The 24,620-nt window shown below is 43.1% G+C and overlaps 1 protein-coding gene across 1 annotated transcript in view; it reads right to left on the bottom strand.

The window, feature by feature from the left end:
- The window catches only part of CAPN9 (calpain 9), a 41,642-nt gene extending 31,084 nt beyond the window's left edge, over positions 1-10,558 (bottom strand). Inside the window, exons 1-4 of the mRNA XM_020801200.3 lie at positions 9,895-10,558; positions 4,636-4,705; positions 2,032-2,150; positions 1,686-1,819 (exon numbers count right to left, since the gene is read on the bottom strand). Coding sequence (XP_020656859.3) covers positions 1,686-1,819; positions 2,032-2,150; positions 4,636-4,705; positions 9,895-10,107 — 536 coding nt within the window. The 5' untranslated portion in view covers positions 10,108-10,558. The remainder of the gene's footprint in view (positions 1-1,685; positions 1,820-2,031; positions 2,151-4,635; positions 4,706-9,894) is intronic.
- Between the last annotated feature and the right edge of the window lie 14,062 nt (positions 10,559-24,620).

Genomic DNA, 24,620 nt, shown 5'->3' with positions numbered 1-24,620 from the left:
CATTGTACAGGAGGCAGCAACAAAAACCATCCCAAAGAAAAGGAAATGCAAGAAAGCAAAGAGGCTGTCCAACAAGGCCTTACAAATAGCAGAGAAGAGAAGGGAAACAAAATGCAAGGGAGATAGGGAAAGTTACAGAAAATTGAATGCAGACTTCCAAAGAATAGCAAGGAGAGACAAGAGGGCCTTTTTAAATGAACAGTGCAAAGAAATAGAGGAAAATAATAGAAAGGGAAAAACCAGAGATCTGTTCAAGAAAATTGGAGATATTAGAGGAACATTTTGTGCAAAGAGAAAGGACAAAAATGGGAGGGACCTCACAGAAGCAGAAGACATCAAGAAGAGGTGGCAAGAATACACATAGGAATTATACCAGAAAGATCTGGATGTCTCGGACAACCCAGATAGTGTGGTTGCTGGCCTTGAGCCAGACATCCTGGAGAGCAAAGTCAAGTAGTACTTAGAAAGCATGGTAAACAAGGCCAGTGGAGGTGATGGCATTCCAGTCAAACTATTTAAAATCTTAAAAGATTACGCTGTTAAGGTACTACACTCAATATGCCCATAAGTTTGGAAAACTCAGCAGTGGCCAGAGGATTGGAAAAGATCAGCCTACATCCCAATCCCAAAGAAGGGCAGTGCCAAAGAATGCTCCAACTACCGTACAATTGCACTCATTTTACACACTAGCAAGGTTATGCTCAAAATCCTACAAGGTAGGCTTCAGCAGTATGTGGACTGAGAACTCCCAGAAGTACAAGCTGGATTCCAAAGGGGCAGAGGAACTAGAGACCAAATTGCTAACATGCTCTGGATTATGGAGAAAGCCAGAGAGTTCCAGAAAAACATCTACTTCTACTTCATTGACTATGCAAAGGCCTTTGACTGTGTGGACCACAACAAGCTATGGCAAGTTCTGAAAGAAATGGGCGTGCCTGACCACCTTATCTATCACCTGAGAAATCTATATGTGGGACAGGAAGCAACAGTTAGAATTGGATATGGAACAATTGATTAGCTGGGGTGTCAATATTTGGCCATCTCATGAGAAGAGAAGACTCCCTAGAAAAGACCCTGATGTTGGGCAAGTGTGAAGGCACGAGGAGAAGGGGATGACAGAGGATGAGATGGTTGGACAGTGTAATCGAAGCTACCAACATGAATTTCACCCAACTCCGGAAGGCAGTGGAAGAGAGGTGGGCCTGGCGTGCTCTGGTCCATGGGGTCACGAAGACTTGGATATGGCTTGACGACTAAACAACAACAACAAATAAGTCACCAATGACTTATTGCCACCCTAATGGGGCTTCCAAAGTAAATGAGATATTTAAGGAGTGGTTTTACCAGTTCCTCTACACAGTGAGTTTCCATGGCTAAGTAGGAAATTTAACACAGACCTCTGGAGTCCTAGTCCATCACTCTATCCACTATACCAGTGGTCCCCAACCTTGGGCCTCCGGATGTTCTTGGACTTCAACTCCCAGAAATCTTGACCAGCAAAGGTGGTGGTGAAGGCTTCTGGCAGTTGTAGTTCAAGAACATCTGGAGGCCCAAGGTTGGGGACCACTGCACTATACCACACTGGTTACCTTAACAGAAGAGTCTAGACAGGAATAAAAGTCAATATTAAGATTGCTGAGGAAACAAAGAATCATCATCTGAATTGCACAATAAACATGGCTTACTTGGCATAGGCTTTTTCCAGCAATGCACTCCAAAATTCATTGTTGTCTGCAGAGTGCAGGAAAACCAAACGATCTTTGAAAGTGGGCAATCGGTCATCAATAACAATATCGAGCCACTCATTGTGTTGCCAGAACTGTTAGAAGCAAATGGAAAATCATATATGAACTTGCAGTATGTTGCAACTGTAAATCCAACAGTTGTTTAAAGTCTTAGTAAGATCAGAGTTCCATCAAATGATCTAGCAGTAAGTGATACGCAATAATCACAATTGTCCATCAGCTCTTTAAGGCATATAGATATCTATCCCATTGCATAATGTTTTCCTTGCAACATGAGTTGTTTTACCTGAAAATGAAATATTCCAGCATAACCTGGTCCAAAGTCCTGATCCTGTGGTACTACCCTGGCTAATGTTCTTTCATTAAGAGTAAGAGATGCTATAGCTGCTAACAGCCAACAGTCACCTGGAAATCAAACAGAATAATGCACAGATTACTTTCTATTCCCGTGTCTACAACATGGAGATCAAAGCTCCCCATTAGTCCCTATGAAGTCACCTTCAGGCTTTCCATTTGCCCTCATTCCATCCAGCTCCTTCCTGCTTACTCCCCTTTCAAAGCCATACATTAGTCTAACTTCACTTAAATGACACCCCATTTTGCAAAACACAAGAGGTATAGTCTATGGAAGCAGAAAGGAAAGGGAAGTCAGTGTGCATCACATTTTGAGGTATAAAGTGCAATCTTCTACTTGTTTATCTTAAAATAAGCCCCAGTGAATTCAACAAAGCTTACTCCTGAGTAGACATGACTGGAATGTGTATTTTGCTAGGTTTTGCCCTTTGCAAGCTGAACTCTTCCATTCGGTGTCCATTTCAGAAAGTGACCTAGATGCCTGGTGGAGACTGACATACAAAGGGCAATTGTTCTATACGTGCAAATATACACTGGGTTCCACTGGGCTGGGTCAAAGGGATCAGACCATGAAACATGCTTGTGATGTGCCCCTCATGTGTTCACAGGTTGTTTCACTAGCCTGAGGCCCACGACATGTTCTCTCCTTTCTGCTGCCACCAGTTGACCTCTGTCAACACCCTTTAATTAGGAAGATATAAAGTATAAAGTATAAAGTTGAACAACACATATTTATTGATTACAGTTCGTTTAAACAGGTTCTTCACAGACTTTAATGTATTCATTAGATTAGTAATAACCTGCTTCACTCTTAACTCTCTTAGCTCTCTATTAAGTTCCACACTCTTAACTCCTGACTCTGCCACACTCTCTAACTCTCACAGACAAACTCTTACTTCAGACTTTCCTCTCTGACTTTCACTGACTGAACTCTACACAGCTCTTCTCTCACTCACCCCTCCCTTCTGGTTTCTCTGGCTCCGCCTCCCAACAGATCCCATTGGTACATGCTAATAACCTACTATATGAAACACAGCAGGGTGATCATTACAATGCTCTCTATGTGTCTGCGTACATGCACGCTCATGCCATTCCTGGGTAAGGCTGTACACAGGCAAACCAAGTGACCCACATAAATGGGGGTGTAGTTCCAAGTGAACTATCAATATATAGCAATGTCCATGCCAATCAGTCATGAATAATGTGGCTGTACCACTTCCATACTTGTGTTGCTCCCTCTTGAGACATACTGAAATACAGTGGGGTCTTGACTTAAGAATGGCTTGAGTTAAGAACATTTTGACTTAAGAACCACTCTCATAGGAAAATATTGACTTGACTTAAGTACTTAGATTTGAGTTAAGAACTGAAAAAAACCCACGTGGGAGGCAGGGAAAGTGCAAAAAGTGACCTTTCAGTTAACTGTTGGCCAGTGAAAAGGGTGCCTGTCTGCTTCCTCACTCCTCCCAGTGTTTAGAGAGTGGATTGGGGGACAGTCTTCGGACTGCCTGGTACTGAACTGCCTGGACTGTATTTTCCCTGCCTTCCCTGAACCTTTCTTGACCTAAGAAAAAAAGAAACAAAATATTCCCCCTCTAGTGGTCGAAGGCAGAATAGCAGCTTCCCATTAGTTGCTATGGATGGAAAAGAGCAGATACGGATCAAATGGTTTTCAATGCATTCCTATGGGAAATGCAGATTTGACCTGAGAACTTTTTGACTTGAGAACTGCCTTCCAATACGGATTAAGTTCTCAAGTCATGACCCCACTGTACGCATTGCTAAAGGCAATGTGCAATGGTTAGAGATGGTGATATTTGTGTTCATAAACGAATACAAATATCCCTGTCCCAAGTGCACCTAATGCAGGTCTGGCCCTCGGAACCATCCAGCAATGCCAGTGCCCTTCTCGTCTTGCCAGTCACAGAAGGAGCTCCACCATGTCCCTGCTCAGCTGGTCACTCAACAGCTGGTGGGGAGACTTGTTCTCCTGCCCCCTTGTCTGGAGTGGCCAGTCAAGCCAGGAGATGGTGGAACAACTTCCACGATTGGCAGGAAGAGAGGGACGCTGGTGGTGCAGCAATGTGTGAGTAGATGGGCCAGTTCCAAGAGCCAGACCCACATTAGGTGCACCTGGGATGGGGATATTTGTATTCATTTACGAATACGAATATCCCCATCTCTAGCAATGGTGTTTCCATTAAAAAGGACAAAGGCAGTATATTATAATTATAGTACATGAATAAATCAATCCCAGAAATACAGTAGTTCTATGATCTCTGCAGTGCACATGAAGCTGAGATAGATGACGTCTAAGATCCTTTCCAAATATAATTCTATGCGATGCCTGATGCAGCATATTGTTTTATCCTGTATGGTGTTGGTACTGCAGAGCCTTGTTTCTTTCAGACATTTGCACCAGACTTTAACATCAAAGGTACTAAAAGGCACACAGGTACTAAAAACATTGTCTTCATAGTCTATGATTCTCATTACCCTACATAGGGCGGGAATCATTTTCATGAAGAGCACTTACCAAGATCACCTTGACAAATGTCAGTCCTTGTGGCACCTCCAACAATAAACTTTGGATCACTAACAATTTCCTTGAAGAATATAATAAAGAAATTTATTGTCATTGTAAGTCTATACATAGTATACACATACAATGAAATTCACACAGACACCCAGAGACAAGACCCACATGCACACACATAAAAAATAAATAAATCCCCAAACACTCCCTCCCCACTAACCCCACCGCTAAAAATACAAACATCTACACCGCAGGCTAAGTAACACTGTCCAACTGTTCACTACTGGTGGTCTTTAAGTTCATTATTAAGTGCAATTATAGCTCTGGGATAAAAACTATTCAGAAAATGTGTGGTCCAAGTCTTAATTGTTCTGTATCTTCTGCCAGACAGCAACAGAAGATGTTGTAAGCAGGATGGGAAAAGTCTCTATGGATGTTGTGTGACTTCCTCAGACAGCGGGATGTGAAGATGTCATCCAGGGTTGATAGCTGGAGTCCGATGATATTCTGGGCAGCTTTTTTGTCTGCTACAGAGCTGCTCCCAAACCATACAAGAATGCCATAGGTTAGGACACTCTCAATGGTGCTATGATAGTGCTATGATAGGACAGAAGTAAATGCTGAGATAAATTTAACTTCCTGAGCATTCTCAGGAAATACAGCCTCTTCTGTGCCCTCTTCACTAGCAGGTTGGCATTTATAGTCCATGAGATGTAAGTGCCCAGAAATTTAAGACTACCAACCCTCTCCACTTCCTCGCCATTTATGTACAGTAGTAAATGCATATTTCTCTTCCTCCTAAAATCAATTATGAGTTTTTGGTTATTTTCATGTTAAGTGTAAGAGTATTTTGTTTACACAAGATTATCAACCCTTGTACTTCCTTTCTGTAAGCAGACTCATTGTTCTTATTTATGAGCCCCACCACTCTCTTATTGTCTGCAAATTTAATAATTGTGTTGGTGGGGTGCAATCATGTGTGTACAGGGAATAGAGGAAGGGACTTAGCACACAGCCCTTGGGAGCTCTTGTACTTAGTACCAAGATAGAAGAATGGTGAGATCCCATCCTTACTGACTGTGGCCTGTCTGTCAGAAAGTCCTTTAGGTAAAGGTAAAGGTAAGGGTTCCCCTTGACAATTTTTGTCCAGTCGTGTTCAACTCTAGGGGGCGGTGCTCATCCCCGTTTCCAAGCCATAGAGACAGCGTTTTGTCCAAAGACAATCTTCCATGGTCACATGGCCAGTGCGACTTAGACACGGAACGCTGTTACCTTCCCACCGAAGTGGTCCCTATTTATCTACTTGCATTTGCATGCTTTCGAACCACTAGGTTGGCGGGAGCTGGGACAAAGTGACGGGAGCTCACTGTGTCACGTGGATTCGATCTTACGACTGCTGGTCTTCTGACCCTGCAGCACAGGCTTCTGCAGTTTAGCCCACAGCGCCACCACGTCCCTCAGAAAGTCCGTTACCACACGCAAGTCTTTTTAGGTAATCCCAGGTTGATCATTTTAAAAAACAACCTATTGGGTAGAATGGTATTAAAAGCAGAGCTATAATCCACAAACAACAACCTCGCATAAGTTCCCTGTTGTTCTAAATGACTCAATACAGTATGGAGAACAATGGACACAGCATCATCACTAGACCTATTTCTCCTGTATGCAAATTGTCATTGGTCCAAAGAAGGTTGAAGACTAGCCTTAATGTAATCCAACACCAATCTCTCAAAACATTTCATAATAACAGATGTTAAAGCTACTGATCTATAATCATTGAGAGATACCACAGCTGACTGCTTGGGAACTGGCACTATAATAGGCAGAATTGGGGACAGAACACTGCAACAAGGATAGATTAAAATATCCATAAAAACTCCAGCTAATACTGCAGCACAGCCCCTAACAACTCGTCCCATGATTCCATCTGGTCCAGCTGCCTTTTGAACATTAATATTCTGGAAAGCGCGTCTCACATCTGAAATCTGCAGTAGTAGTGGTTGTCTACCGATGGTAGATTCTAGTGATGTACTATAGATAGTAGGTGCTTGAGCAATAGTTGTTCCTGTTTCCACCTCAAAATGGCTGAAAAATTGATTTAACTGCTCAGCCAAAAAAATCACTGCTGCTAAACGGACTGTTTTTGTTATTCTGCCCCATGATTTGTCTCAGGCCATTCCATACCTGATGAGTCTCAGAGCTCTCAAGATGTTGCTCAATCCTCCAGCTGTACATAGCTTTATAGGAGAGAAAAGTAAGTGCTCTGAATAGAATATATCCCACTGTAACACTGTTATAATTCTGTATCTACAGGTCTGGCTGTAGAAAATTAACAGTTATTAAGCACTGCTAAACTCTGGCCTGTATAAAAGCTCTGGTATGTATATATAAAAGCAGTATGTATATGTATGTATGTATAAAAGAAATTGAAAAAATGCACATATTTTTCTGGCAGAGATTAAGAAACAAGCCTTCAAACAAAATATGAGCGAACAACAGAGTGAGAATGCTAGAGGGTTGGCAGGGACGCAATGAAGGATGAAGAAAAGATCCTGGTGTCCCTACCAACTATAGCTGCTTGTGACTGGGAAAGGAAGCTGAGGTGACCCCCAGCCCGCCTCCTGGTCCAGGAACTTCCCCCTGCTACCAACACTCTAGGAACCTGCTTGTGAAGCGGAGCCTTCCTCACTGTGGATGAGATGGGATGTCAATATTGTCTACGCAGCAGGTGAGAAATGCCTAGTGGCCGCCAAAGCAGTTAACTGAAGCTGCAGGCTTTGGATGCTGTTATGAGGAGCTTCGCGGTGGAACACGGGACAGTGACCGGCATTTTGTCCCCACCAGAGTGCTTTGCAGCTTCAGAGGAACTCTCTGAGAGCAGGTGGACTTGGCGGGCCGTAGTCCTGCTGCTCAGTGCCTTTAGAGAGGAGCCCATGACTTTGCTTCACATGTTATGATTAGAGAGAACAAAAGGCAAGGCAAGCTGGCCAAGTCATTATCACCAGCACCACCTACTTGTTCAACACACCAGGTCACGTGGAGCTTGTAATGGAGATGAGGAATGTACAAGGTTTTGTTTACCACGAGGATATGATAGTGCCGGAAGCTTGCAATACGGAAGGGCTTCTTCTACAGCTGCTGTTCTCTGTTCCTACAGTACAACAGCCTTCCCCAGCCCAGTCCCTTTTACATATGTTTTTTTGAACTGTGACTCCCACAAACTCTCAACTGCACAGACAATAGTCAGGGATATTGTAGTCCAAAATATCTTAAACAATCCCCCTGAAGGATCGTGTTCACAGCTTGGGGGTATGCACCTGGCATTGACTATGGAGGCTCAAATATCACCTGTGAAGGCCAGGAATGCCTTTTATCAGCTTCATTTGATTACCCAGTTGCACCCCTACCTGCATAGGAAATGCCTACTAACAGTGGTTCACACTTTAGTAATCACAAAAATAGACTACAGTAGACCCTCCATATCTGCAGGACTGGTATCCATGTTTTCACTTATCTGTGGCTTGAAAATATTAGAACTATTAAAAGAAAAAAAAGCAGAAATACGTATGTCCACTGTGTTAGAGGGACATGATGACGCTGCGAGTTAAACTGCAGAAGCCTCTGTGCTGCAAGGTCAGAAGACCAGCAGTCGTAAGATCGAATCCATGCAACGGAGTGAGCTCCCGTCACTTGTCCCAGCTCCTGCCAACCTAGCAGTTCGAAAGCATGCAAAATGCGAGTAGATAAATAGGTACCACCACGGTGGGAAGGTAACAGTGTTCTGTGTCTAGTCACGCTGGCCACGTGACCACAGAAACTGTCTTTGGACAAACACTGGCTCTATGACTTGGAAATGGGGATGAATACCGCCCCCTAGAGTCTGACACGAATGGACAATTTGTCAAGGGGAACCTTTACCTTACTATATAATTACCAGCACTGGCCATTAGAGGGGGAAGAAGCTATGCTATGTATAGGGTTGGCTATTATCCGCAGTTTTTGGCATCCACGAGGGAGGGGTTGGAACTGATTCCCTGTGGATATAGGGCTCCTATTGTACTTTAATGCTCTCAGCATCAGGCTGACCCTTAGCAGGTCCAAAATGCAATGGTCAGACTGATTTCTGGGACTAATAAATTCAACCATATACCCCTAGTCTTGACACACTTGCCTTGGCTCCCTGTCAGTTTCCTTTCTCAATTCAAGGTGCTGGTTATGACCTTTAAAGCCCTTAACAGTTTAGGACTTCTGTACTTATTGGTCCATCTCTCTCAGAAAACAACTATCTGTTTTGCCTGCTCCTCTCAATCCAGGTTGCTAAAAATAGCTACACCAAGGGAAGCTAAAAAGGTGGCAACAAGAAAATAGGCCTTCTCAGTGGTGGCTCCCAATCTATGGAATAAACTCTCATAAGCTGTCCTAAATCCAATTTGTAATACGGAATAAGTTCCCATAAGCTGTCCTTAACAACCTACAATAAATCCACATTCGAAATGTTTTTTTTCTTTCTTTTTTTAATGGGTGGTAGTAGCTTCTTTTAAAGTCTGTGATTCCATGGCATACAATAGAAATGAGAATTTACAGGGGAGAAATATTCCTTCTGTGGAAAGTAGTATCTGTGGTGCATTCCGAAAATGTGATCCTTATTCTAAGGAAGGAATAGTAGAAGAGACCATTTCTATCCTGACCCATTTCATCAAGTGCCAGCCAGAGTATAATTATGTCCCTCCTCATATTATCCCATGAGATAAAAAGGAAAGTGGCAAATGCCTTTTGTTGATTTTTATTCCTATGCTCATTTCCTAGCAGGCATCAGGAGGTAGCACAAGTGTTGGATAGATGCTTTCAAAGAAATCTGGATTTGGATACAGTTACTTCAAATCCATATCTTACGCCATGAAAAATCAGTATGGGATATTTTCCACAAGCCAAGGAAGAATATATTGCTAGAAAAGAATCAAGAGTGAGTGGAGAGTAAAAGCCAAGGAAACAGGGCTGGAATACTATAGCAAAGCAAGCAGCCTTATAAGACATAGTCAGGAGCAGCCCATGGAACAAGAAAGAGGATGTGCTAGAATTTTGGGAAGGGGGTGCTCCATCCTTCCATGAATACATCCATGCAGATGTATCATTCTCTCTATTTTCTTTAGTGTAAGAAACTTGGCATTTAAACAAATAAAAGTCCAGGTCTTGCTCTGTACTAAATTTTACAGGACAAGATGCACAGGGAAAAAGACAAAGGTGGTCCTTTCTACTCACCCCAGGCCTTTTCCACACAAAGGGGACCGGTGGCTTCTCACTGAAGAAAAGGGAAGAGTCATTGGTGGGGAAGTCACAGTCCTCAAAGAGCTTCCCCTTCTGCTGGCATTCAAGTTTCAGCTCTTGGTAGGTTTGGCCGGTAGAGTGGGTGGCGCGCGCACTCTGGGGCACAGGGGGAGCCCGTGGACTGGAGTCCCGGTAGGTGTATGGCATTGCTGTGCTCCTCGCAGGTAACAGAGAAAGTTGAGAATGGAGGGGCGAGAGGATCAACTCTCAAGATGCCAACCCACAAAACAAGAGGGAGGAAAGGGATCGCATCAGGGTGACCTTTGCAGCAAGTGAGAAGAGATAGACCTTCAGGGTAGTTTAAAACACACACACACCTCTCTGTGCAAGCAGCCCTTCCTACTTGCACCTGCTTGAATGGCAGGTTGACAGTCTCACCCTGGAGAAACAATAGCCGAAAGGAACACCCTGAGAGCAAACAGGAAGGGAAACCCGTTTGGCTGCTGGATGCCTACCCTCTGGCACATTAACTCAAAAACGGCAAGGATGGCAGAGAGATAACTTTACTGTTGACCAAGTAGTTGGAATCCGCTGCTCCTGAGCCAAAGAAATGGGCACTCCCATGACTACCCCATTTAATTCAAGTGATAAGGTATGTGTCTGGAGGTACTGCCTCTGCTGGGTGGTTGACTGTGCAACAATGTGAACCTGTATGCAGAGTTCAAGTCTGAAATCTATATACCCTCCCTCCCTCCCTCCCTCCCGCTCTCTCTCCCCCCCCTCTCGTGTGTGTGTGTGTGTGTGTGTGTGTGTGTGTGTGTGTGTGTGTGTGTCCATATATAAACAGTGTAATGTGTGACATCACATTGCTGTCATTTTCTATCTGGATGCACAAATGACTCACAAATGTCTACAACTGGGAGATGATAAATATTGTGACCTCCAGATGTTGTTCTAAAATTCTAAGCAGAATTCAGCATTTGGCATGTTGGTTAGGGATTGTCTCAGTCACAGTCCACCAATGTCTGAAAGGTCACACAATCCCTCATCCCTGGCCAGTCTCTAGATCACTGGTAGGCAACGTAAGGCCCATAGACTGCATTCACCCTCAGGATTTCCAACAGCCACCAGCACCCCATCCCACTCAAATTGTAATACATTTTTGCCCCCCAAATTTCATTTGCACCATCTATAGTAGGAGGTGGTGATCTTCAAAGGCTCAAGAATACATGTGACCTCTGGGGCCACACTTACTCTGATGCTCCTCCCCCCCCCTCAGTTTCCTTAAGAAAAAGGATTCTTTAGTGCTCAAACTTTTCCTTCAGTAACATGCTCTGTATGGAGGACGTGGAACAGCACCTAGTGTGGCTGAGAAGAGTGAAAATCCCTTCCACACTGAAGACAAATACAGTCTGTCCCCTGTCCAGCTCCCTGATTTTGCTGCTTTTGTGACTGCCTCTTTGCAAAAATACATACATAGGAAAAATTTGTCCTATGCCACCATAGGGCACATGGGCATGTTTTGAATCCTTTTGTCCAAAACTTTTTAAAAAAAATGTTGGAGTATGGGGGGATATTAGGAGTACACATTTGTCTCTGGGGGTAGTCACATCACAAGCAATCCACGGGCTACATGCTACCGATCTCTCCTTTAATGAATGTGATTGGCCATTTCAGGGCTTCTCTCCTCTGGTGTTTTTGGACATGTGGAGAGGAAAATTTCCAAACAAATTTTGAAAAACAGATCCTACAAGCTTAGATAAAGTTATGGGGAGATGAAAAATGTTGGAAATAGATGTATACTAAGAATATTCCTTTGGCCATTTCAAGCCATTTTAAAAATGGAGTGTCTGGGGGGCATGTCAAAGGGCAGGCACAGCCCTCCAAAGTTTTGAGGTGGATGTGTCCCCCATGGCTCTGGAAGTTGCCCACAACAATGTAGATCAACGCTACACATCTTTCGTCTTGACTCCTGAAAGCATATTTGATTGGTTGGCTGCTGGAGGAGGCGCAGATGGGCAGCCTGAGTTCCTGCCCGGATTGAAGCACTATCAGAGGAGAAGAACCTCGGCAGCGCACAACAAAATGTTAGTGAGCGAGCCAGCCTGGAGGTGGGGGGTGGGGAGAAGGTATGCTCTGCACCTCTGGTGCTGTGTGGTTTGCTTCATCCAAAGGGGGCTGAATTAATTTGGGTTCGTCTTTAGTGACCACCAAAGGTTCTTGTCATTAACAGCCCTGCTCAGGTACTTGCATACTCAAAGCCATGGTCTCCTTCATGGAGTCAATGCATCTCATATTTAGTTTTCCTCTTTTCCTCCAACTTTTCCTAGCATTATTGTCTCTGTTCCAGAGACTCTTGTCTTCTCATGATACACCCAAAGCACAATTGCCTCACTTTAGTCATTTTTGGTCCCAGGGAGAATTCAGATTGGATTTACAAAGCCACAATTTCCTCTGACAACAATCTGCATGGAGGACAGTGTTTAAATAGTGTGTTTAAAAAAACACACACAGAAAGAACAGTGAAGCATCTTGGAAGGACAACCCTCTTTTAAAACATGGCATGCATTCCCTTCATGGCTTGTTTTTCAAAGAATATTGTGGCTTGTTTCCTGCCATTGGTGGTCAGGCAGTAATTGGGGTGGCAAGGGTGCAAGGAAGGCAGGGACCTGCCTGTAGTGCCTGCTGAAGATGCAAACAACAATCGATGTGATGCTGTTGTCTCCTGTGCCACACTGTTCCTTCACCAGCATCTCTGAAAATATGCCAGTTCATATCAGATTCTCTACATATGCAGGTCTTCACAAAAACCCCTCTGTGTCCTTTTAGACTTGTAGTGGTTCCCAACCTTGGGACCCCAGGGGTTCTTGGACTAAAATTCCCAGAAGCCTTCACTACTAGCCACGATGACTGGGATTTCTGGGCATTGTGGTCCAAGAACACCCGGAAAGTCAAGGTTGGGAACACAGATGTAGAAAAACAGAATGTGATCATGCAGACACAGAATCAATGTATTCCAAACATTTTGTCTTACTTTCCTGCTTTGTCATTCTCAGCAACTGATAGAAGTAATAGCAACAACAGTATAAAAACTATAAAAACCAAAGCTTTTGGTTTTGATAGAGTTGAACACAACAGCCTTAAAGAAATGGGAGTGCCTGACCACTTTATCTGTCTCCTGAGAAACCTATATGTGGGACAGGAAGCAACAGTTAGAACTGGTCATGGAACAACTGAGTGGTTCAAAATTGGGAAAGGAGTACGGCAAGGCTGTATATTGTCCCCCAGCTTATTTAACTTATATGCAGAATACATCATGCGGAAGGCTGGACTGGAAGAAACCCAAGCCGGAATTAAGATTGCCGGAAGAAATATCAACAACCTCAGATATGCAGATGATACCACTCTGATGGCAGAAAGTGAGGAGGAATTAAAGAACCTTGTAATGAGAGTGAAAGAGGAGAGTGCAAAAAACGGTCTGAAACTCAACATCAAAAAAACTAAGATCATGGCCACTGGTCCCATCACCTCCTGGGAAATAGAAGGGGAAGATATGGAGGCAGTGTCAAATTTTATCTTCCTGGGCTCCATGATCACTGCAGATGGAGACAGCAGCCCTGAAATTAAAAGGCGCCTTCTTCTTGGGAGGAAAACGATGACAAATCTTGACAGCATCTTGAAAAGCAGAGACATCACCTTGCCAACAAAAGTCCGAATAGTCAAAGCTATGGTTTTTCCTGTCGTGATGTATGGAAGTGAGAGCTGGACCATAAAGAAAGCAGACCGCCGAAGAATTGATGCCTTTGAATTGTGGTGCTGGAGGAGGCTCTTGAGAATCCCCTGGACTGCAAGGAGAACAAACCTATCAGTTCTAAAGGAAATCAACCCTGAATGCTCACTTGAAGGACAGATCCTGAAGCTGAGGCTCCAGTACTTTGGCCATCTCATGAGAAGAAAAGAGTCCTTGGAAAAAACCTTGATGTTAGGAAGGTGTGATGGCAAGAGGAGAAGGGGACGACCGAGGATGAGATGGCTGGACAGTGTCTGCGAAGCAACCAACATGAACCTGACACAACTCCGGGAGGCAGTAGAAGACAGGAGGGCCTGGCGTGCTCTGGTCCATGGGGTCACGAAGAGTCGGACATGACTAAACGACTAAACACACACACACGAACACAACAGCAACATGGATTATAAGAAGCAAAAAAATTGCACCAAAAACAAGTCCTGCCCTTTTAACAGATATATTGTAGACACATGATTAGAGGCACGTGGTGGCGCTGCGAGGGACATGGTGGCGCTGCGGGCTAAACCGCAGAAGCCTGTGTGCTGCAGGGTCAGAAGACCAGCAGTCGTAAGATCGAATCCACGTGACAGAGGGAGCGCCCGTCGCTTATCCTAGCTCCCGCCAACCTAGTGGTTCGAAAGCATGCAAATGCGAGTAGATAAATAGGGATCACCTCGGTGGGAAGGTAACAGAGCTTCGTGTCTAAGTCGCACTGGCCATGTGACCACAGAAGATTGTCTTCGGACAAACGCTGGCTCTATGGCTTGGAAACGGGAATGAGCACCGCCCCCTAGAGTCGAACACGACTGGACAAAAATTGTCAAGGGGAACCTTTACCTTTACCTATGATTAGAATTAGGGATAGGACCGAAGGACTCAGCAAATATTCAAAGAACAAAAACAAAAAGGAAATCTCTTAGAAAAGATAGCAAGAGTGAACTTTCATTCTCCACAGACATACTGAGCTGATCAGAAAATAAAGCAAACCTATATGCTAATTAGAGACGTGGTGGCACTGCAGGTTAAACTGCAGAAGCCTCTGTGCTGTAAGGTCTGTAGATCTTCAGCTGTAAGATTGAATCCATGCGTCGGAGTGAGTGCCCGTCGCTTGTCCCAGCTCCCGCCAACCTAGCAAATGCGAGTAGATAAATAGGGACCACCTCGGTGGGAAAGTAACAGTATTACATGTCTAAGTCGCACTGGCCATGTGACCACGGAAGATTGTCTTTGGACAAAACGCTGGCTCTATGGCTTGGAAACGGGGATGAGCACCGCCCCCTAGAGTCGAACACGACTGGACAAAAATTGTCAAGGGGAACCTTTACCTTTACCTATATGCTAATTAAGGGAGGGGAGGAAAGTTTCTGATGTGACAAATTATATATAATTAGTATTTAAGGATTCTTCCAGTGACAGGTTGCCTATAACATTTAGTTCAGGCCTGAAATGTGTCCAGGAATCTCCTCATCTATGAAGCTTATTTGATAGCCTTAGCCAAGTTGCCATCTCTCAACAGACATCCGCAGCATAGGGTCATGCTGCAGATGGCCATAAAACTAATGGCCATAGTTTTGCTACCATGTGTGTTGTTTAGTTGTTAAGTCGTGTTCGACTCTTTGTGACATATATGTAGGAAACATATAAAATTGTAAGAGAGTCAAATTGACACACCCAACCATTGTCTTTCTCCTCAGAACTGGGTGTGACACATTACTTTATGCTGACCAAGATTTAGGAGAGACTGAGTCACCATCAGCCCCTAAAATGGGTTTGGCCACTTCAACTCTCTACTGTTAAATCTCTCAGGTGGAGACTTCTCAGGCTTTACAATGGTTGCACTAATAACCTTGGCAATGTGGCTAAGCCAGTTATTTTAGAGCAATTTCAGAAAGAAACTTTACAGCTGACCTGTGGGAGAGATAAACGCTAGAAAACCTTAGGCAGAAAAGGAAGTTTAAAACATGTGCTAAATAACTTTGATGACCACCCATCATCTTACTTAAGGGCAGGCTGCACTCAGTCTTGGGGGGGGGGGGGGGTCCTGGCACGATGTTCCAGACCTCTTGTTAGGTTCCTCCATGAAAAAGGCCACACAGTGATCCTGGTCATACAGTATTTTGGCTGGGCAGGACAGGAGATAGAGACTGAAATCCTGTTGCACAACTTATGCTGTGTAAGGCTGATTATGTCATTAGCCACAGTGATTCTCTACCCACCCCCCAGAAGGTCCCAAGGCACCCTTGGGATCGCTTTTGTCATGGGAAAGCTTACTGCTTCAACAGGTGGGGATTGTAGTGGAGTCTTTGCTTTCCACATCAGGCAAGTGGGAAGGCAGGAATTACTTGTGTGAGGGTAGCCCAGGTCTGAGATAGGACTGAGTCTCATTTGCCCTAATGGTGGCAGGGGATGTTGGAGGATCCATGAAAAAAACGTACATTGGTGAAATTTAACAACAGCAATAGCTATGAAGGCAGGGGGCAAGGACTACTCTCAGGTTTATCAGCCTGTTTCTGTGGTTTGCCTAAAGCTTGCTGGATATAGTAGGTGCTCTCTCATAGCCCCTCTCCCACCTGCTAGCAATCCCATATTTGTGATAATTCTGTGTACAGAGGTACCTGGAAGGTTTTGTATCTTGAGCAGGAGCTCTTCATGGTTGTGCAAGTATTAGAGTTTACACATGTCTGGGTCTAGGTCTGGCAACATTAGACCCAAAGTTAAAGGTCCTTGATTTGATTTCTTCTAAGTGATAACTCTGGTTCATGTTAATTGAAGGTTAAAACCAGACGTGTGGATGGTGGGAGGGGAGAGGAACTGTCAATGGGCTAACAGTAGCATGGCCTGACACAGATGGCCACTGATGACCGAAAAAGTCCCATTGCTGGCATTCAGGAAAAAGCTTACCCAGTAAGCTTACCCAGTACTTAGAGAATTTGCTATGGGAAGAAAACCGAATGGGTGGCTCTTAAATCACTCAAGAATGTTTTTCCCCATGTCTAAGAAAACAAACTGCAATAGTCATATGGTAAGAAGTAATTGAAAAACTTTTTGGTTGACGTATGGAATGCATTTTTAAAAATTTACTGTTTGCATATGTCTGTATTGTAGTGTAATAAACAATGTGAAAAAAATTATCTTGGTGATAGAAACATTAGTTATTATTACAATTATTCTTTATTAATTGCACGGGGATCTCAACCGGTCTAAAGAGGGCCCTAAACCATTGTCAATCCAGTGTCTGTTACTGAATATGCAGAAGGCTGTGCTTACACAAACCAAAAGTCATTTCTGTAATGATTTACAGAACATCTTTCTAGAACAAGAGCCAGTCGTGGGGTGGTCCAACAGAGGCAGAATTATGAACATACTGTATGCAAAGGAAATAGGCCAAGTTTATAGTCTGCATTTATTAAATTGTATTACCATAGTCACTGCTATGTATTTTCCAAGAAAACTGTCAGTGTAAAAGTATAGCATAAAAGTATTGTGCCTTTGTTGTTTGCCTCTTGCCATGTCTACGTAGATGTGTGTATGTTTCCTAATCAGAATCTCATATGGATCAATTATTGTCTATTCCCCAAACCACTTTTAATCACATTGCCCTTCTATACATATGTTCTGTTAGCAATCTCTACATTTGGGTGTCTGTCTCCCAGTTGTATCAGCAGGTAAGACAAAATTCTTCACATGGTATGATGGATCTTGCTGGTCCTTAAGTATGCATTACATACACAAAAGACGTCTGCACTTGGAACTCCTGCAGCCAAAGTATGCTTTCTGTCTTGGAGTGTTGCCTGGAGGGCATGATTAATAATTGGGACTTGGTTGCAAAAAAGATCTTACATTCAAAAGACAACACGTGATCTTCAGATGGTTCAAGAAAGGACAAAGAAGGGACAGAAAGGGAGCCCATAGTCCGAGAGGGGAGAGCTTACAAGCACCGAGAATGGGATTGTCTAGCTTATTGGTGTGGAACTTCCAAAACAGTGGCAGCAAAACAAAACCAAACAACCCCCCCCCCAAAAAAACCCCACATCTGGCTGGTTTTGATCCCTGTACTTGATATCCATATATAAAAAATAAAATCTATTTTGTCTCAGTTCCAGTAACCACATTTTCTAATTACTTTTGCTAGTTATGGAACCAAGAATTATATGATTGGACAGAGATTTTTTTTTGGATTTTTAAAAAATGTATTGTTTTCCTGACAGTACATTTTTTTAAAATCCAAAAAAGTGCATTTTTTTGACACTGCCAGTTCTGTCTGATCATGAGACTGAAAACTTCATAATCACATTTGAGTGGGTTTCAACACACATTGAATGAAAATTGTTCTGGTGTTTATTAGAAATGGGATATTCATATTTGTATATTAATACGAATATCCCAGACCCCGGTGGCCGGGAAGCCTGTTCACTTATGGGTTGCTGTGCAGTGAGCACAGCCAGTGTCCTGCTCGCTGCGCCAGTCCCGGGCATAGCCCGGCTGGCACTTCTCTACTTCCCTGGATTGCTGGCCACTCAACAGCTAAGCAGGGAGAATTGTCATCCTGGCCCTGACTGGAGTGTCCAGCCGCACAGAGAGGTGGAGAAGCACCAGCTGGGCTACATTCAAAACTGGTGTGATGAGTAGGACACTGGCCATGTGCAGCGACCCATAAGTGGACAGGTTGGTTCGAGGAGGTGGAACTGCTGGGGCCAAGATATTCGTACAGTATTCATATATGAATACCGATATCCCATCGCTCATGTTTATTTTATAGCATCCAAAGAAGCACAGTTCACACTAATCAAACCTATTCTGCACTATTTCGTACCTGAAGTGAAAGGTTATAAAAGGCCACACCTACCTTGTGTATTTTTATGACACATAGACACAGACGTTAGAGGCAGGAGAATGATACACCCTCTGTAATATCCAATGCAAAGTTGCCGATTCATGTTGCTTCATTGAAACGCTCATCCAGCACAATAACCTTCACAAGTTTTCCAAGTACTCTCGTATCTTCACTTGTTCTTGTCTGCGCAGGAACAAGCTCGATTTACATGTTGAAGTTGGAATTAATGGTGTGCCTATAAAGTTAGATGTTTATAGTACACATTATGTTATGGCCAATTGTTTAAAATTTATTTGTATTTACGGATGTCAAATTCATTTAAAGCCTACATTCAATAGCCCCAAATGGGATCCAGCACAGTGCAGTGCAGGCGTGACATGACTTTTTTCATTCTTCTACCTCCTGTGGACCTTAGCAACCCCCTCAAAAAAACCTCTGGGTTTTCCTCTTGTGCAGGTTTTTCAGGTGCACAGGGAGTTCCAGTGAGGTAGGGAAGAGAAACTGGTTGGTTCCTGTGTCCACTGACAGAACTGCTTGGACTGATGTCCTCCACTGGATATAGGCATATATTATAAATATAATCTGAATTTATCCCTCTGCATTTCATCCCCTTAAACCATCCTTTCGTCATTCTTTAGTGGTTATAAATAGCTTTTTACTCTTGATAGTTAAATCCCCTAAACTATTTTCCCCATGAATACACCATAAACTTGAATACAGGGTGATAAATAAGTTAAAAAACTTAAAATATGGAAATTTACAAGTCATTTCCACATCAAAAAATTAAAAACATTTTCTGGTATAACTCTGAATTACGAATGTCTAACTTCCCCCAATATTCAGAAATATACTGGGCCAACCTTCCATAAGATACAGCAGTTTTAGGAAGCATTTGGGCATACGAAATACTAATGCAACTGCTAATTATAATATGCATGCTGAGCATGTTGGAAATTTTAAAAACCTGTCAGGCTTTTTTTGTAGCTTGTAAGGAAAAGTGTTCGTGCCTACAAATGTTAAATGCCTTGCATTGTTTTCAAAGCTGCACATTCCTTTGAAGAGTTAAGTTTTAAACTCCTGTTTAGCTGTAGGAAACAATCCACAAGGCCTCTGGATGAATAGTATTCTTGGCAACATATGAAACCTTATATAAATAGTCAAAGATGGTAAAAGGAACTGATGCCAAATAGGCAGCAGAGCAGGCACTCTGTGGAGGGCTATGCAGGGCAGTAAGACGGATGGTGAGCCCTTTTGGTGTTAACATTTGAATCACAAGGGGGCAGGCTCCTCCAGGAAGAGGGAAAATCTGCGCTGAAGGACTTAAATTAGCCCTGATTTCACATCACAGAAAAAGAGAGAAAAAACTTACATCTCTGGATGTTGTGTCTGTGTACAGACCAGCACATTCATTAATAAGTGGGGGTAGGGGGTTTGTCCATTTTCTCCCACTAGTTGCAATGTGATTTGTGTTTATTTCCCCGTTCTGTGGATCACTGACAATGACTGAGTGTAAATATTGCATGGACTGGCGTCAGGGACTTCCATGGGCTACCCACTACTTTTTGACGATTAGGGGCAGTTAAGTACTAGCACTTGGTTACATGGCAACTTACATTTTACCATGCAGATCAGAACATTTGTAAGACTTTGAAACAGCTGCTCACTTAGTCATCTTCCACAAGATCATTAACCCTTCCCCACTCCTATAGACCAACAAACAGCTCCCATTCTTACCTGTAGCAGGAATTGGTAGGCATTTCATTTTAATTAATGTTTATGAGGTTTTCCCAAAATTTGAAAAATTATTCAAGGTGGAAAGATATTGAGATGAAAAACTGAGAGTTGATTGCCCTGTTCTTAAAACTTTTGACTTCAACTCCTGTTTATTCACCCATTTTAGGGCTGAACTACTGCTGCCTTGTTTCCTGAGATGATCTTTGTCATCTTGATGGAAATATCTGTTTCTGTGGAATCTGGCTGGTGCAGACAGGGAATATTCATTTCAGGCTACTTCTGAAGAATTTACCAAGATTCACAATTTCTTCATTTTCAGGAAAGAATGTGCCCAAGATCTTTTAAAAAAGCAAGTGCAGGTGAAAGAGAAGCTGACAGATTTTCTCTAATCTGTAGGCAAGACATTTAACAAAATGCCCCATTTAGGGAGCTTATTTGGAACATATTAAATAGTAGCAAGTATTATTTTCCTTAGATGAACTTTTGCTGTAAAATAATCATGGGTTTAAAAGCCTTGATTTGCTTGTGGAAGTATGGAGAAATCACAACTGGTCCAAAACTTGTGAAATCAAAATGTAATCCTTAGGTGGAATAATGTGATCGTGTGTTCAGAGGAATTCACCAGCTGGCAAATTAGACCATTCTGTGAGCTCCACAGACCAAATTTCAACATATGCAAATCATCTTCAAATAGAGAATGTTTGCACACTCTCTGTGTTTAAGATTATGTTTATTTAAGAACATAAAAGAGGTGTGGATCAGTCCAAAGGTCCACCTGTTAGAACCATATGAATTTTATGCTATAATAAACTTGTTAGCTTTTCAGATACCACAAGAGTTTCTGCTGTAGTTATTGCTTCCAAAAGTCTTATGTGTGTGCTGATCTGCACTGTTTTCTGAAAGATGTATTGCCACCATCAAGTGGCTTCTGATGTGGCTCAAGTCCCTTTGTGAAATGCAGGAAATGTAGTTCAGCATTATTTACTTTTAATTAACTGTTTTGGGTGTTGGATCTTTCTTGCTGTATAACACAACAAAGGAGTTGTTTATATGCTACATCGAGCATTACCACAGTCTGTGTACAGTGGACCCTTGACTTACAGATGGCTTGACTTACAGACTTTTTGAGTTACAGACCTCTCTGGCCGCAAAATTTAGGTTTGACTTGCAGACTGAGATTTGACTTACAGACCAGAAAAAAACCAAAATGGAACAAAAACGGCCTGTTACGGGATTAATCGGTTTTCAATGCACTGTAGGTCAATGGAGACTTGACCTACAGACTTTTTGACTTGAGAATCGCCTTCCAATACGGATTAAGTTCTCAATTCAAGACCCCACTGGTACATACATACATTCATCAAATGAATGAATAAATTTCTATTATTCATTCAGCCCAGGTCCAGTTGTACACTTTACCTGCCTCCTCCATGATGTCATGGTGCGCCTAATCCAGTCTCCAAGGCTCTTTGGCCACATAAGTTAGTCTCTCCCCCCCCCCCCCCCCACTTGCACTTCTTTCTTGAACAGCCACCCGTACTTTTTGTTTCTCCATTAAAAAAGCTTTCTTAGCTATCCACTCAGTCCAATAAAATTTAGCATCTCATGACGAATCCATGTTTCAAAATTTTCTTTTTTATAATAGCCTATGTTAAAGTCCATGATTCCATGTCATGCATAAAGAGTACAGTGGTGCCTCGCTTACCGGGTGCCCCGTTTAACGAATGATCCGCATACTGAAGGTGATTTTGCGATCTCAAAAGCGATCGCAAAACGATGTTTTCAATGGGGGAAAATCGCTTTGCGATTTTCCCCTACGCCCCATTTTCGCGCAGGTGATGGGCGGGGCTTCCGGCGGATGGGGGAAAAGGGATTCCCCTCCCCATCCTGCGGAGCTGAGCTGAAATGCCGGCTTCAGCATGGGCTTCAGAAGGGGAGGGGGAAGGGATTCCCCCACCTCCGGAGCTGTGCTGAGATGCGGCTTCAGCGTCAGCTTCAGGAGGGGAGGGGGAAGGGAGCCATCCCTTCCCCCTACCTTCCCCCAGCTGACCGGCGGCGGCAGTGGAGGGGATGAGGGGGCGCTTCGGGACCGCGGGGAGGCAGGGCAAGGCCCGGGTGTTCCAACGGCCCTCCTCCCGGCGGCGGCGGCGGCGACTGGGGTGAGGGGTGCTTCAGGGACCGCGGGGAGGCAGGGCAAGGCCTGGGTGTTCCGGCGGCCCTCCTCCCGAGCCCTCACTTGTCTCCCGGGCTGGCTAGCTGGCTGGTTGGCAGTGCTTTACTATGATCGGTTCCCTGCTTGGGGAACTGATCACTGTAAAGCAATGCTTTTTCAACAGCTGATAGGCGGTTCCAAAATGGCCGCTGCTGTTTTCTGGATGGATTCCTCGCTTACCGAGGCGCGAAAATGGCCGTCCCTATGGAGGATTTTCGCTGAACGGTGAGTTTTTGCCCTATAGGAACGCATTAAACAGGATTTAATGCGTTTCTATGGGGTTTTTTGTTCCGTTTAGCGATGTTTTCGGATAGCGACGTTAATCCTGGAACGGATTAACGTCGCTATGCGGGGCACCACTGTATACAGTAATACACGATGAGTATTCCCAAAGCTAATTTCAAGTTTTTGTTACATTTTGCAGTACTTCAGTTTAAAGAAGCTACTGTGTGCCTATTTCATGGTTATTCTTGCACTCTTCATTGAACCAAATTCCAATGTACATTGATTTTGTCAACAAGTTCCATAGTTTCATTCTGGATCTTTAACTGAAGTTTTTGATCTGTTTTCCTTTTACTGGTTATCATGATTTTGGTTTCCTTAACATTCATTTTTAGATCATGTTCATTACTTACTTGAGTTAATAATGCCAGCTTTCAACTGTCAGCTGCATATCAAAAGTATCTGATAATCTTTCAGTTGATCTGAGACCATCTTTTAATACGGCAAGTGTGTCTCTACAGATGCTCTCAGAGCAGAAATCGAAAGCTATAGTGGGAGTGTGCATCATTCTTGTACTCATCTACATATTTTAATGTTCTTTATCATCTAGTCTTCACTGTTCACTGAAGCTTTTGTTTGCCTGTATAGGTAACCACTTATATGTCTATCTCTTGATCTCTGTATTGAGTTTTGGATGGCAGATTTCTGTATTTCCAATCTGGGACTGATCTTTGCCCTGGATTACGTAAGATTTTAGCACCTAGGTACAGATCAGTTAGAACAGTTCTCACATTCATCTGAATGAGTGTACATTCCATGTGAATGAACGTTCAATGCAGCATGTAAACAACTGTCATATTATAGATGCCACCATGATAAAGGTGATGGGATGCTCTCTCTCTCTCTCTCTCTCTCTCTCTCTCTCTCTCTCTCTCTCTCACACACACACACACACACACACACACACACACACACACACACACACACACAACCTCTTTAATGGCATTTTATGGTTTATTTTATATCTTTCTTTCAACATGTGACACTGAAATTCCTGGAGGAGGGGGAAGTTCTTCATATAATAGATACACTGTTGCAAGTTTAGTTCTGTGAGATTCAGATGTCTTCCTTCGAAGCAGCCATTCTGATGCGAAATAATCACATTGTCCCAATACTCTGACAAGTGTCACTGAAAAATGCAACGTTTCTCCCCAAGCTAGCACATCTGTTAAATGTATTAATTGTGCTTTGTGGGTTGTGAAATGCCAATGTCGGAAGCACTTGTGGAATTGCGCCTGTGACACCATTGGCGACAAGCGACACAGTTTTCTCTCCTCCCCTCCCCCTCCCCATGGAGGGCTATTTTGGGAAGATTAAAACATTCTTACTGTTTTCAATTTTCATTTATCAACTGTTTCTTCAAATGTTTGCAAAATATTCCCCTGCTGAAACACTCAAACAAGTTGAGACAAGACATCTTATTGGTTCTCCCACATAATCTTAGTAGTGAATAAACGGTACACAATTCGACTGAAAAATACCAGTGAAGACAGGAAGTATAATATTTTGTTCTTTATCTCATTTATAGACACTGTCTTCCACATGTAGTGCTTTGTCTTTTTATAAGTTTCTTTATCTTTTTCCTTAATGCAGAAAATCTGTTATGGAGAAAAAGACAGAATAGTAACGTAGTGCCTTCTAACTTGCAGCACTAGGTGTTTGGAAGCACCCTCTGTCTTCTGATACTGAGGGAAGTCAATTTCTCTTACAGTAAACCTGCTTTTCAAATTAAGCCAATGTTTATCTTTCAATGGCCAGTCATAAAACAAAGCACATTAAAGGTAAAATACATCGGTGAGGAAAAATGTGAAATGACAAATAAATATTTTTTACAAGTAGAAGGAGCACCTCTTCTAAACCTGTTCTTCATG

This window comes from Pogona vitticeps, chromosome 1 (genome assembly GCF_051106095.1).
Source record: "Pogona vitticeps strain Pit_001003342236 chromosome 1, PviZW2.1, whole genome shotgun sequence".
Taxonomy (NCBI): Eukaryota; Metazoa; Chordata; class Lepidosauria; order Squamata; family Agamidae; genus Pogona; species Pogona vitticeps.
The sequence above is the reverse complement of the archived record's forward strand: the minus strand, read 5'-3'. Positions and strand labels throughout refer to the sequence as shown.